Source organism: Trichoplusia ni, chromosome 2, assembly GCF_003590095.1.
Source record: "Trichoplusia ni isolate ovarian cell line Hi5 chromosome 2, tn1, whole genome shotgun sequence".
Classification (NCBI taxonomy): domain Eukaryota; kingdom Metazoa; phylum Arthropoda; class Insecta; order Lepidoptera; family Noctuidae; genus Trichoplusia; species Trichoplusia ni.
The window spans coordinates 17,026,979-17,043,015 of NC_039479.1; the positions used below are offsets into that span (position 1 = coordinate 17,026,979).

Genomic DNA, 16,037 nt, shown 5'->3' on the forward strand with positions numbered 1-16,037 from the left:
AATAGTGATCTTTATAAATATAAAACACGCGTGACCGTTTCAGGGACCTTCTTGGCATCAACATTTAGCTCAAGGGCCAGTGGAATCTGGAATTCTGGACGATTTGTTTATATAGACTATTGTTCCTAGGAAAATATTGATTTGCGTCTTATTTTGCTAACATGTAAATGAAAACATCTATTTTGAATTAATTCAAGTATTTTTTCGTGCAGTATATACTGTGCTGGTTATAAAATATAGTTCTAAAGTGTATGGAATTTTGTCTAGATTCTCAGTTTCATGAAATGTGTATTTTTATTTTGTAAATATCAAATTATCAAAAATGTGCATCGACTGCACGCTGATGCAATTTGTGTCGTTTGGGAGTGAGACGAACTTTTAGCCAAGTAATTAAATCATTGATTTTTTTATATTTAATAATTTATCAAACTGTTTTTAATTAGACTATTAAAACATTTCTTGTCAGCCCCTAAACAATAGGAAACTTCGGTTGCACAATTCGGTCATTCATCCTCATTATTAAATACTTGAAAAATGAAATCTATCGACGGGGCAGGTGATGGTCCGGCAAACACCTATCTCTTTAAGTAAGAGTGTTTCAGTTGTGGAAGCATGACAGATCGTTACACGGTGTCAGCGGTCTCTCTCTTCCACAATTTCTGTTATACTACGTACTATTTCAGGTAGTTGTAGGCTTTTTGCTAAGCGAAGGTTTTCAGGGGAACTCGTTATTCTGTTATAGTGCAAATATATATATTTTAAGGTAGGGAACTGTATTTAGATTTCTTTAAATTGACCCCATTCTACAAGTTTACAGAACAACGGTAACGCAAAGAACAGCTCTATAATCAGCCAATCTGTTCTGATATAATAAAATGGAACTGGCAGAATCCGATTTAAGGATGATTCCTCAACCACGTTTAAAGATTTGACCTTTGGTTGAAGTTTCGTCACTTTAAATACAAGTCTGATACAAGGCCAAAGTTCCATTCTTTGCAGACATGAATGTGACATGTACTTTCTTAGTTATTCTAAGACAACTGACTAATCTGGATGTTTGCCCAGTTAGACAATGGGATCGCCTTCGTTAAGTAATTTAAATGCATTTTATGGGATGTCAACTGTCAAGCGAGTTTAGAAATTGAATTTGTCTACTGAAATTGCCAAATCTTTAAAACGGGAATAGCTTTCTTGTCATGCCGATCGTTGGGTACGACCTTGAGTTTAAAGTAGTAAAGTGTTTAGCATTAATGGTAGTTTAGAGGACAACCGGAGAGCTTTCGGAAGGGTAAAAAAAATAGTTTTAAGGCATTGTATGTCACGATCAACCAATGAAACGATATGCACGTTTTAAAACCGCTGTTTTTCCGTTTCTGGGTTCTAAAATCCGAGGCTTTCTTTCACACGTCTTGTCCTGGTCGCCAAATCTGAGACATACCAATCCTAATTAAGTTTTGTAGTATTTAGAGCTTGCCTTCAGAGCCATGTAGTCGAGTAGGTACCATGTTTGTTGTTTGCACCATTGCAACAAAGTGTCTTATGTTTTCTTGCAATGGTGGACAATTGCAAGGCTAACACTTGCTTAAGCTTTCCGGGACATGCATTAGTTTTTATGTGTAGATATGCATTCGAACTTTGGAGCTTGTTTGATTATCTAGAAATGTTATGCACGGAATGTTACCCGTGTCCGTATTGTTGCAACTCGGGAATAATATTTTTAATTTTAGGACTAGGTACTATAGAACAGAGAAACAAAGAAAAATAAAAATCGTTGCGTCAGCAATGAACTCATGTGTCACACTGGTTGAAACGTCACATTCTAAGCAAGAATTTTATGTTGTAACAATTCTTACTATCTTTTATTAACAGTTGGCACACACAAGAGCGTTTTTAATTTATAAATAGGTATAGAATACCGAAGCGTATCTGTAACCGAGACAATTTGGCACTGCGCTTGTAGTACTTCATGGGGTTCAAATTTTTGGTTTCAATATTTTATATTTACTACATTACAAGGTTTTTTTTAACATATTTTGTCAAGGTAAAGTTTTTTTATAATAACTATCGTGAGACTGATTCATTATTAAATGATGTAACGGTTTATTCACGCGTATTTATCGGGGTAGCCCGACTAGTTTCGGACCCTACCGGAGTCCTTAATCATGAGCAGACGCGGCGAGATTGCGAGTTCGACTCGCGATCCCGCCGCGAAACTAGTCGGGCTATCCGAAACTAGTCGGGCTACCCCGATAAATACGCGTGGGTATCCGTTACATCATTTAATAAGGTAAAGTGTTAAAAGTCAGCATTTATTTAGGGTGCGTGCATACTGGTAGCGTTTTTCGTGGACAGAAGTTTAACCTCATTGAACAATATGCAGGAATTGCATGTAGATAATTATCATTAGTACAGCAGAAAACGGAGGAGAGCAGTAGAACAAGCAAGGCAAAGTCCAAAGAATTAAAATAGCTACAGAAATTGTATGTTGATTGTATAAAAGAATAGCATAAATGTAATAAGAACTTTTATTGCTGTGATTATATGTTTATTAGCAGTTGATTTGCGAATCATCCGGGCAGCGACAATGTGGTGGCAATTTATAAGCAATTTTAACCTAGTTGACAGTCCGTTAATATCAAAATTTATTGGGAACAAAAATGTGAAAAGACGTAGGTATACAACATAAAATTTCTCCTTCAACATTTTCGTTAAAACTTTTGGCATGGGATTTGTGTAAGTCAACGACTTTACGCGCGAATTCTGTTTTTATCTGAACTTTTATTTATAAAACGAATTACACATTCCATGAGACAAAGTTAATAACGCGTAACAGTAATGCAGTAAGTATTTAGACGTGTGACAATATGTGCGAAGCGTAAAAATTGTTCGATATTTCATTATTAATGTTCGTTTTCACTAATACTTGACTCACTTCGGCACACTTCAATCAATTTAGCCTAATGCCAATCACGATTACATCTTTTCATCTTCGTGGATGTGGCTTGAATGTTTGTGAAACCACCCGCGACATAAGGACAAAATCCTCGATACTGTACACTAAGTGTATTGTTCAAAAAACGTCAATTAACAGTTTTTTTTGCATTTCAAGAGTCACGTAGTCCTAGCTTTAAACAAAAGTAAATGCTAAATAATCCATGTATAATGATTTAAGACTCATTGATCCTACTGATATCAAACGCATTAGTGCACGAGTGCTTCGATAAGCCTTTGATTGAGCAATTTAATACGAGTTTAACTATCTTCTAGTAACTCTTGTTTATTTATGTTAACTTCATTATAGTATCTATCACAATGTAGGTAATACAAGTACTTATAATTCAATAAATTTATTATTACATATAAATTTAGGTATATTCGTTTGTTAGGTTATACAAATGAATCCAGAAAGTCAGTACATTCCTGTAAATTCGGAGTACTGCATTTAGGTCAAGTTTTTCCCACATTGTGTTGGCTTCGGCACCAAACCTCAATGAATTTTCTTAAACACTGACTTATAGAAGGTGCAACAATAATCTATTTAGTCTCCACGACTAATTTCTCTTGATATTTTAGCATCCTTTTGCATGTAATATCTGATTGATTAATTTCTGCTCTATGTTACGAATACAGCTGTATTTTAAGAGAAAAGTTAGCAGAACTCTTGAGGTAAGTTCTCCATTTGGATAAATATTACTAGAACAAGAAGTTAACAAGAGTAGGATGTGACAGATCTAGCGCCGCTGTTTTATTTTTAATATTTTGACTAATGTGTTTTGTATTTAAAGCGTCACTGTTATTGTTTTCCTTTCATACTTACGTCATTTTTAACGCTGGCAGTCATAATGTTTTTTTTTTTTAAACAGTAAATGACTTAAGAATTTAAAATAACATGGCACAGTATTTACGAACATAATATTTTAACAGGAAATTCTAAAAATACGACGTATTACGTCAGATAGTTTTTGAATCTCATAAAATATCTCGTTAAGGTAACACAGCATTAATTCAATGAACCCTCTCCAAATTTGACAGCATGTTCTTTTTGTATTCACCTAATAAGGTAAGACTTGTATTTAAGCCCACACCTACAATTATCGCAGAACAGATATTACGTGTATCAAATTAGTCTATAACAAACAGCTAGTAGAAATTAAGAAGTAAGGAGTACCTTTGTTCCTATTCTGCTTTATTACACATGTGTATTATTTTTTGTATGTTATGTGTTCATACTTAGATAACATATTAAAATTCAAAACGGCAGCATTTTCCAAAACACTTGTTGACGCTTGAGAGTCCATTGGCGTCGGTAATAGCTTAACGTCTGCTCGTTTGTCCTCTGGTACCATAAAAAAAACGTCAATTCGTGTTATTTCCTAGCTTATTTAGATTTCAGATTAGAGACAGCAGACGGTTGCCTCAAAAACCGTCAGTCACTGAAGCATTACTAGTAGTCATCATTATTCGAGATAAAGTTTTAACGCGCTTTAAGCAAACGAAGCGTCATAACGCAGTATCATGGAAGGCTTAGATTACAACTAAGTATTATCATTGACACCTATACCGCAGCTTATACATATTAGCTATGTTATAATTATATCTACTAAGTACTGCGCATTTGGCTCAATCTCATAGAATTAACGTATTACTTGTCCAAGATTGTCAACTACATTGTGACGATTATAGCATTATGTATAATGGGTAACTGACCTAATAATTGCTCACACGTGCTGTCTATTGAGGTAATAACTATGTCAGACTTTCTTAATAATACCACTTTGCAAGTGAGGTGAAAATTAATCGATGATTGATGAACGAAGTATTTCCTATGTAATTATTAGTGACCAAATCAAATTTACTCTATTTTTCGTTACATTGTATGGCAATTCCTTTCCATACTTTTGATCGACTTCCATTTGTTATCTGTCCTTTTTGGGTTCTTTTTATCTTCCCCCGAGTCTGCCTTCCTTGTATCAATTTTACTAATTTATTTTATGCCACAGTATTTTTCGTATCTCTTCGTAAAATTTATTACAATTTATTTTATACCATCGGGTCAAACATGTGAATGAAAATGTGTTTTTTTAACGATTTTTGCACATGTTTCCACACGAGAGAATTCAGTGAAAGGTGTAAATAAAAAGTTCAAGAGCATTCGGAAAAGTTTGAAAGTGAATAAACTCTTTTAATAGCTTAGCAACAGTAGCATCTAACGCAATTAATGGGGAGATTGGCAAACGTTGATATTTTGACTTTGAATGTAAATATCGCATTTCATGTTGGGAAGAAAAAAATAATGAATGACCTATCTTCGTATTAACGTTTATATTAAAAGTAGGTATAGGGATTTAATTAGACATTAGAATAAAGAAAATAATAATAAAATGGTCTTTATTCAATTTAAATTGTTCCTTCTGCGTTCCACCATAACTGGTCCAAATTAGTTGTTGGTGTTTTGTAAGTTAAGTATGCATATTATTTTGCGCGCTTAAAACCACACTTAATGATACTGTCGGGTGTTCGGAGTCTGCAGACTATTAAAATTGATTTTGGGTTATTTTAGTAAGTTCGTTATGCATCATCACTATCGAACTGGCTATGCCGAATTAATCCGGACATTTGACACTCACATCAGTAAATAATTTTTTTGTCTTTTTCGCATTGTGTTGCGCTGGAGGCAATTAAATATATAAAGGTTTCTTGCTTCCCATCAAATAAGAATCACCTTCTTTCGACTACGAGTCATTAAAGTATCTCTGCAATATTTGGAAGTATAAGGTACTCTGTGGGCAAGCATAATCTTTTGTGCTGTCCTTCAAAAGGAAAAGTTACCACTAGATGTAACAAGAAGGTTTTACCGAGACAGATTTTATTGATAAGGTTAACAAGGATGCAGGAACTGCGTACTTAATTATTATGTAACATCTAAATAATTTTGACCGTATTACCTCTTAATCGAAATGTAGCCAATATGAGACATTGTGCCAAATGTAAGGTCAATGACTACGACAATCAATGTCAATTTGTCCAAATACCCACCAGACAGATTTAGATCCAGCGGCTCGTGTCAGCTGTGACGTCATCAAATATTTTTTAATGAAAATGTGGCTTTAGGGAGTGAAGTCAATATCAACAGTCTAAGTAAACATTGTCTATAAATGTCTTGAACTAGCTTTTGGCTGTGATCCGTTTCGCGTAGGATACATTATATTTAGAATAAAATTACGCCATCTATTGGCAGACGAATGTCAATTGATGGTTAAAGAAATACTTTGATATTCAGGTGAGATTTTCAGTCACACTTTATCAGTGAACGAAGTTATTTTTAAAGGATTGCTAAATATACAAATACCGGCCAGATTGTAGGTCACACCAAAAATAAATAATGCGCGACAAAACACGATGTCTGCATTTTATGACGATTTGTCCGAAACTATGTGTTCCAACGATGTTTTCTGTCATCATAAACTTAAGAGATCATTTAAATTCAGGTCGCTTTCATTTTTTTGACACATTTCAGAAAAATAAATTATTATTTCAATTTATATCCCTTTTGCATCTAAAATTTATTCGATAAGAATAAATTTCTTTCAATTGTTTTATATATGTAGATGAGATTGAATATTGAGTTTGTTTGCACTCAGCTACTTAAAGATTTCAATTCGGATGGATACGATTCAATTGAGATGAGAAGACATTTAGCCTAGTTTTGGTTTTAGAATTGGAACATATTCAATTATTTGCTTATTTTCATTCATTGTTGTATTTGATCTCAATATTAACGGGTAGTCTTTTATTCAATGGGTAATTTATACTTCTCACGAGAATGGCGCGGAGAAGGGATAATAAAGAAATATGGAAAGTAAATAATCGTGTCTTTGATAATAAAACAGATGACGCACTTAACGCTATTTATTATTATTGCATTATTTTATATTTAAATAAATCACAGGCAACGCAAGGACTTCAGTATACTAAGACTATTCAAAATTATGCATCCAATAATCATTCAATTATAAAATTATTTACACTGTTTTCTCATGAGTTAGAGCGATTATATCATAAATGGTAACGGTACAGCCTGATACTAAGCTAAACATTCCACAGAAGACAATGAAAATGTTTTTATACAGAATCCAGTTGAATCTGCCGAGGTCTTCCCACCGGAACACAGTTTCCACTAACCCGGGTATGATGAGGCCAAGTAGAGAGTAGAATAGAGCTCCCACAAGGTTTATGATCTGTTCTAGATATGGTAGAGCGATTCCAATGGCACCTGAAATAAGTACAGAGTAATTAAACTTCAATAATAGGTGTGTACTCTGTAAACCATGTTTAATAGCAAAATTAATGCCATAATTTAAAGAAGATTGTCTCTACGATTGCAAGATTGATGACATTGCAAGTGAAGAAACAAGACCACACACTGCGTGGCTTGAGCTGTCTCTCCTTACACAATTTGCCATTTTTTTTTAATGAGGTGCTAAATACCCTGTAATTTTACCTTTTAAAGTTTTTGCCAAAAGTGCTCTGAAATTTGGAAACATTATTACGAGTCTTGAATGTAATGCGAGATTCCCTAAAATAATGTACGTTTTTTAAACTTACCACAAAAACATACAACGAAAACTCTTGCGCTGATTTGCATAACATTATGATACTTTTGTTGGATTCTGGGTTCCGCAAATCTTGAAATAATATCAATGACCACAAAAAAATGCAGAGGATAGGTGAGAAATATCGTCACTGATATAAATACTTTCGCACATATTGCTGGCCTGAAACAAAACAAAATAAATTTAAAAATGGAGATTTACATAAAAACAGTACTCTACGTCGAGTCTTTTTGAAATTTTATTGCTTTTTGGAATTGTAGAGTAAAGAGGATTTCAATTTTTTAAACTAAGTTCTTAGATCATGTGACTTCTTATGTGATAAGCATCATTACTGCTGTCATTTAAACTAAGACCTAAATAATAAAGAGATTAGAGATATAATCAACAAAAGATTCCAAAATAGTTTTCTTCATATCTTTTTATTAATTACCTCATCATAGTGAGGTACCTAAGTGTTAATTATACCAACGAGTAATAAATAGGAGCAAGACCCTGAAATTGAAAACGATTGTTTTAAGATTTTTAAGGAAGAATTCGATAAATTGTTAATGACAATAATTATGATTTGAACTGAATTTTCATCTCGACCTTATATTACATCGTTTGATGACATGCCTAATCATTCAAGGTCGACTTTATTTATTTTAAACGCTCTCTTTGTTTAACAATATACATATAATTAGACTCTACCTACAAAATTTCACGTAAGTAGGTATCTCATAGACTATTTAAAGTAGAGTTCGATCATAATTATAGTTTGCCTACAAATTAAGAACGGGTTTTTAACAATTTTACAAACCAGGTTTAAGGTAACTAGTTTATTCAATTGGTTTCTGAACTCAAATTCGTGAAAAATATTTAACACGAAACTTAAATACATAAATTTTTAATTTAACTTTTGACACTTTTCTTATGACTAGTATTCGAATAATGCCATAGTAAATTTTGAGAGAGCTGAGCTAATGTGTTTTTTGATAAGCACTTGTAAAACAAAAGTTAAACAAAATTACCTACCAATCATCCATAGGCAGGTTCAACGTGATCGTCCCTCTTAACACGTCTCCATATCTCAGGTATCCGAATACACCCAAAATGGTGTAGAGTAACATGACAAGAGTCATAGCTATCACCATCACACTTGGGCAGCCGAGGAAGTGCTGGGGTTTCTTCATGGTGTTCTCTACTGGCATCACCACGCCTATACCTTCCATTGCGAAGATTACTGTCCTGTAAGTTATCGAATGTTTTACTGTTGATGTTGTTTCCTTACTCAATGAGCTGGTTGGTATGATAGGCAACATTTATCTTTATGTTTTATTGGTATTCTGGCGAATGTGATGATAATGCTTTTCTGCTTTTTGCACATTGCTTTGTTATAGAAAAGATACCTGTTTACTTAACATCCTATTTCTTTGTGAAAGAGTAGTTAATTGTTTTCTATTACCTATTTATTTTCTACTAGAAAAACAAAGGTGGTAATAAGTAAATTCCCGTCAGGTCTTTACTCATGATTACTAGATGTTTATGAAACGTAATTCTTTTTCCTAACAAACAAACATATATAAGAATCAATTATAATAAATAAAACTAAGCATATGTTTGTGGCAATAAAAGTTCGAGAACAATGTGCAATAGAAATAGTAATTATGTAAAACGATTCTGTTACAATTCTAATATGTTGAAAAAACAAAAGACTATCAAAATGACTTACGATAGAAACGCAGGAAGTCTAGACAGATCTCCAACAACCCTCTTATCACTTATTTTGATTGGTTCTCTGAATATGTAGTAAAGGCATATTGCAAAGGTGGCGAAGAGGAGTAGGTTGGCAAGCAAAGAGAACGGTGCGAGCCATTTCAAGTGCCTGATCTGACACAGCAGGCAAAGTGGCGCGAGCAGGATTAGGCAATATTGTTCCACCGGTAGGCTCGCCTCTGTTAGGTATGTGTCGAACAACTGAAATATATGAAATATTAATTGTAAGTGCGAATCAATTCAATTAACAAGAACCATGTACACAAATAGTTATAAAATTGTACATATTGGAGACCTGCCTAAAGAAATATAGTAGGCAGAAGAGTGTAGAAGAAAATTATTGGACCAAATAAAAGCTATTTCAAGTTAAATGAAAACAGTCAAATAAATTGGTTTCTTCCAGGTCTAAGCTCTGAGAAACATAAGAAAAATACATTCTGCTGAAAATACACTCAGACCAAAAAGAAATAATTTATATCACCAATTAACTTGAAACATTTCACTATTCATCATGTTTAAGGAAAACCACCTTGTTTGAGTGTTTCAGAGATTTACTACGACATTGTTGACGGAACAATTTACGGTCGTAGTTAGACTGAGGTAATCACAGGTGCATAATTATGTAGGTAAATACCCCATGATTGCGACTACGTTGTATTTTCCAAACTACTTGTGGATAATGCTGACAAATAATGAGTTATATACAACAGCTAGTATTCACTTTACGTGTATTTAAGTAAACCTCCAATAAAATCACAATTCGTTAGTTTCTTTCATCTGGGCTGATTCGTGAATTTAAGACATTAAAAGCCACCCAAAAGCATATAATAAATCATTCAAATCAGTCCAGCCGTTTAGGCGGAGTTCAGTGACATTCACACAGAGGAATTATTTTATATTTATAAAGATAATACAAATATTTGTAAATCGATAAGAGATGGAAGCGCAGAGCTAGCATGAGTGGCAGATAATAGAGGAGACGACAATAGCAACAGTTCTATTGATACAGTGATTCTGGGTAGAGAAGTGTCAAGTTTGACAAATTAAGCGATTTTATAGCACTTTCAATATGAATCCCTAGTGGCAACACAGCTTAATTTTAAGAAAAAGCTCATATCCAGCATTTGGGTGGCGGTTGCAGGTTAAACTGATTGATTAAAGATCCTCTCTCATCAGTGAATTCACCTGCATAAAGGAGTATGTTGCGAATTAAATCTCGTCATAATGGTAGTGAAGTTGTAAAGTCAATAAAAGAGTCAACATTTGCTACAACCATAGCTTGAAAACACTCATAGACATTAAAAAGATGCTTGCAACTCAATTTACTAATTTCAGATTTTCAGATTTAGACCCCGCTTCTTGAGGGTGAATTAAACATGAAACTTGACACATTACATATTACAAGGCAAAACAACTTCTAGTATTTTATTGTCTGGCAAAGATGTGACATATTATTCGGTTGATTAGTTATGGTTTCTTATAACAAGACAAGTTCTTACCTGTTTTATTGAAGTTGCTATTAGCACGGTGAATATACAACATACACCAAGATATGTAAAAAATAATGAAAATTCGGCAAACAACCTGAAATGGAAACAAAATACTTTTTTCAGTTTATTGCTAATTATTATCTAGTGAGTAGTTCCATTTTTTATGTTTATTTTAAACTTGACGAAAAAAGAAAATCTATTGTATGTCAAAAATCAAAAGTATTAATAATTGTCAATTTGCAAAATGTTGATTTGATTACCAGGGCTTCTGGGATGAAAAATATATATGTTTATATTTCATCGAAATCAATTCATTTTGTGAATATAAGAGCATTTAATCTTGGTCCCTAAACTTCACTATAAATTGTATTTTACTTAAAAGGTAAATATTTACCGTGAAAAGTTCGCAAATGGCCGGATCCACTTGGGACCGTTAGCAACCGCTGCCCCACAGGTTTCTGCGTAACTTAACAACGGCTTTCGTTCCAATCGGCAACAACCTCGTGAGGTTTCTACCTGAAAAATGATGTTTTGATTTATCGAGTGAACTATTAATATATTTATAGGGTACCTGATGAGAGTAAGGATGTAGTTGTGAAAGGGAGATACCGAGAGCGCCGATATACTTGGGGGACTATCATTGCCGCGGCGGTGGTAGTCCCCCAAGTAGAACTATAAGCTGTGATAGGTAAATAAAAATAGCAAATTCTTAAATGGGACATATATTATATGAATATCATCTTATACTTGTACTATCTTTTAATCAAATTCTTTTAACATTTGTATTAAAAGAGAAGGCGAGAGATATTTTCTGGAGAATTTCAGTCATGTGATCTTAGAATCTCATAGAAGATAGGTATGATAACCGAATTCCCATGTGTGTGCGAAGAACTAAGTTGCGGTTTATACAATTTTATTTTGAATTTTATTTGAAGAAGTTTCATTTAACATTTATTATTTGTTTTATGCCAATCGGTTCACAAATAAAGTTATGCTGATTTAGAAAATCGCCTAGAAAAATTGTTTGAAAGATCAATCCAAAACTTAGCCCAAAGTAAAAGTTCCACGCGAACGAAGTCACTGGCATAGTTACTATAAAAATAGTTTTAAAACTATACCTGCCTTGGGTTACACATTAGTGCAGACTCAGTTCTAATATTGTTTAGCAACAACGTAAGTGCATTAGTATAATTGACGACTCATGAAATTAATGGATATCATTCATTCACCACGTGGTGATAAGTGCATCATCATTAATTCGGTTAAAACTAGAACACTGTGTCATTTAATATTAAATGACGTCAATAATTAGTAAAAACGCAAATTATTGAGATCGTTAGGAAAAATATATTGTGATACGGACAGCAAATATAGTCGATGAACTAAATCAGTTTTATTTAGGCACATAAGAGCTGATAGATATTTTAAAATTTACTAAATATAACGATTTTTTGTCTTTTATAAATAAAAACGGAACCCTTAGAAGTTTTTTTGTCCCTTACAAGGATGTATCTTATAAAATTATTTTAGATGATTTGTTTTAGTTGCCACTACAGTAACAAATACTGAAAATAAAGATCGAGTTTAAACAATAATTTTAAATGTGGAGTCATTTGTTTTGCTTTGTTGTATTTCTATGAAATTCTCAGTCTTGCGAATTGCACTTGACAGATTTTTGTTGTTTCGTCGTGTAAGTACTTTGTCCCTTTAGCCTCAATTCTCAGTTATTGTTTTTAAATGTATTTAGCGCCTTGAAAATCTTATATGTTTAAGAATTTGTACTGCTGGCTGTACTTACAAATATGTGTACACAATGGCCGCAAATGAAAGCTACGATGACTGTGCCGACAACACCAACACCCCAACCAGCGTTTGAGAACGCCAATGGCATGGCAAGGAGTCCCGACCCCAGCGAAGACTTTATTAGATTCGCTAGTGACCTGATGTCTCTGAAAAAGAAACGAGTGCTGAATTATTAGTAATTCTACTAATTATATTATAAACGCGAAACTTTGTTTGTATGGATGCTGGTTACTCTTTCACGCAAAAACCACTGAACGGATTTAGATCAAACTTGGTATAAAGATAGTTTACAGCCTGGATATTAACACATAGGATAGGTTTTATCCCGAAGTGATGTTCCCGTGTTATCATTTTCTATTTGTCCTTTTTGTATTTGTTATAGCTAGTAAAATAATAAATAAGAGAGTCGCGGATTGATGATAAAAAATATTATTTCTTAAAAATACTAGATTGCTTTACTTTTACCGACGAAGAGGAAAATGAATGAGACCTTTACTCAAGAACGATAAAAGAGAGTTTTATGATCTTTGATTTTTGGAAAAATAATAGGCACATAAAATCTTTTTATTTCTGAACTGGTTTGTTAGAAACGAATTTATTGTGTGACATTTCCTTCTTGTGATATTTTGACAGCTCAAATATTTAAAGGTCATAAGTGACCGGAGTAATTTAATTGTTTTTTCTGTTGGTAAAAAGAAGAAATAAGATGTATTTGATCATCAAAGAAGTAGATCACTAAAGAAGTGTTATATGGATTTTCGTACAATATTGATCAAGGCAAGACACGTAATTTTAGATTTAATTTATTTTTAAATAAGAGGTTTTGCTTAGAACGGGAGGATTTCACAGTTGTAAATGTACGCGATCAGTTCAAGCTAAATATCAGTTCTTACTTTCAATAAGTTCAATGCCAATTTTAATTCAGCAATAAAACTAAATGCCGGTACGATAATGTTCAATACATGAATAAACATAGGAATCCCATCTCGAAGATCTTTCCAGAAACGCGAAGACTTTGCTGAATAACATTTTGACCCTTTTTATCTGTATGCACAAATCAACTGAGCGATTTGTACATTACGGTTATGAAGCATTCAACATTGTAATCAAAGATAACAACCTTAACAATTCGCTCTGTTAAATGGTCACGAGGAATTAAGATTTCGGCATATATAAAATGGAAGAAAAAACAATAAAAAAATTTACTTACGAATTTGGTTTCACAACTTGCCGGTGTTCAAAAGGGTTGTACTCCTCCACATTTTTATCCTTTTCTTTTTCACCCATTTCGTATTTATAGTCGAATTAAACACAAAAAAAATCTGGACTTATCGAATCAGTTGTAGCTTGTAAAGCAATCGCACTGGATGGAATACGCCACTAATCTGCTATTACTAATCGTTTACAATATTTTTCCACCACTTCACTTCAATTAAGAACTTCACAATTAATACAACTTACATTATTTCACAAAGTGATCGGTCTACTTAATTGAAGGCTGCGCTATTTTTCTTGTTTGTATTGACAATTGTTTTACAATTATAATCTCTTATCTCTAAAGATAAATTCTCAAGAGGGATAATGTTTGTGAAGTGTATTAGTTTAAGGATTAAAAAATACCAGCACTCGAGAGACACAACCTTATTAGTCAGATGCCAGAAAAATAATATCCAAATGATGTATATTTTCACCTATTGCAATAAATAGCACGTTTTGAAGTCACGATTTTATTTCATTTTGCATTTTGAGACGAGCACATCGTGTACAAAAATGTGAAACCGTATTCTTATCACACCGTGTCAGATTTCATGAAACTAATTTGATTTCTTAAGGAGACGTACAAAATTCCATTGGTTCCGGTTTTTTTTCAATTATTGTTTTTTATTAGGCACTGGCACTCACAGCCGCAGTGAACACCTCACCTACTGATCTCGAATGGAACTAACGTCGTCTTATAGACACACGTGACCTGCAAACGTAACCATACTAATAACTCAGAACGATGTTACTTAAGGAAAGTAAATATCATTATTTTTTAATTTATAGTTTTACTGATAATTTTGAAACAACGGGAGTATTGTAATTTGTATTTATCTGTCAATCAATGTTAATAAAGGATTCTGTTTTAGTTGGCGAAAAATTGAATGTTGCGTGGTCCGATACGTAATAAGATGAATTAAAATGTTGAAGGTCGGTTTGAACTGGATCGCTATCCTCTTTAAATGGATCCCAATTACCTGATGTCCCACTTATGGGCTACTGTTTAGATTTGAGTGTTACTCTAATTGCTCACAGCGGGGACTAGCTGTTGTTGTGGCACAACTTGGAGGAGGACTGTATCCAGAGGGCCATATGCTGATATGCTGACTTGTTTGATCAAGCTAAGTGTGTGTACTTTCTTTCTAAGTATCTGTTTCTAATGAGATTAATACGTATAAGACTTTTTTTTAATATTATTTAGAACAAAGCCTATCTAATTTGCAAAAGAATTCTGCATATTTGACTGCGAATATCAACCACTTTTCCCAAAGCGAGTGTGCTGAAATGACGAATCTCTTATGAAATAAGCAAAAACCGTAAACTTCTTTTATTTTTTATCTGTTTTTGTTTCTATTCTGTGTGAACATCAACTACAAAATAAATATAGAGAGTAAGTAAAGAAGAGGTATGTATAACGTTACATTGAAGACAGTTGCAATGAGTATCTAGTATTGCGTGCGAGGCATCAAAACTGTGACAATTTATGCAATGCATGCATTCCAATATTTGCAGCTCTGTACCTATTATGGTTATGCAACATAAACAACTATACTCACATTGGTTTAGGTTCTTAAAAAAAGTAAACAATCATAGCGTGTCTTTTTACAAAAACACATTTTATAAATAAACGACTGATATATTTCAGTTTAAACTTAGTTCTAAATTAATAATCACCCAGATGGTATCTCTTTTTTTCAAGTAACAAAACGAATGAAATAATGTTTTATGTATATTTTTAACGAAATCCAAAAATATATTATAGCATAAAGCAAATAAATGTTTGACCTTGACAATGATACCATCAGCTGATGTAACAGACTCCGTTTTAATCGTAAACATCGCTTCAACAATTAGCCAGTTTTAATAAAGCCAGTTCAGATCTTTTAAGTATTGGACTTTCATAATGAAATTGTAAAGAAAAGTTTTTTTTTGGAATAGCCTTTTTTTGTACAAATGTTTTTTCTTCCTCTACAAAATGAGTATGGGTAATATTGTGCTGGAAAAGTTGTATCGATGTTATAAGAGGTATGGACTCTGATATATTCCGAGTGTAATCTATGTGATCAACGCTCTCTATTCTAATTTACTATGTATGAACTAAACGTTAAAAGTTCAT

General features: G+C 33.1%; 1 protein-coding gene across 1 annotated transcript; it reads right to left on the minus strand.

The window, feature by feature from the left end:
• Positions 1 to 6,894: 6,894 nt before the first annotated feature.
• On the minus strand, positions 6,895 to 15,257 carry LOC113508466 (proton-coupled amino acid transporter-like protein pathetic). The gene is made up of 8 exons (XM_026891534.1): positions 13,872 to 15,257; positions 12,657 to 12,807; positions 11,253 to 11,374; positions 10,868 to 10,952; positions 9,325 to 9,569; positions 8,628 to 8,840; positions 7,606 to 7,775; positions 6,895 to 7,273 (listed from the first exon to the last, which is right to left on the minus strand). The coding sequence occupies exons 1-8, from the start codon at positions 13,946 to 13,948 to the stop codon at positions 7,023 to 7,025; spliced, it is 1,314 nt and encodes a 437-aa protein (XP_026747335.1). The 5' UTR covers positions 13,949 to 15,257; the 3' UTR covers positions 6,895 to 7,022.
• Between the last annotated feature and the right edge of the window lie 780 nt (positions 15,258 to 16,037).

Coding starts and splice junctions, on each gene's coding strand:
- LOC113508466 (XM_026891534.1), bottom strand. CDS start 13,948: ATGGGTGAAAAAGAAAAGGATAAAAATGTGGAGGAGTACAACCCTTTT. Junction 12,808..13,871: donor CAAGTTGTGAAACCAAATTC/GTAAGTAAATTT, acceptor TTTCTTTTTCAG/AGACATCAGGTCACTAGCGA. Junction 8,841..9,324: donor AGACTTCCTGCGTTTCTATC/GTAAGTCATTTT, acceptor GATAACTTACAG/GACAGTAATCTTCGCAATGG.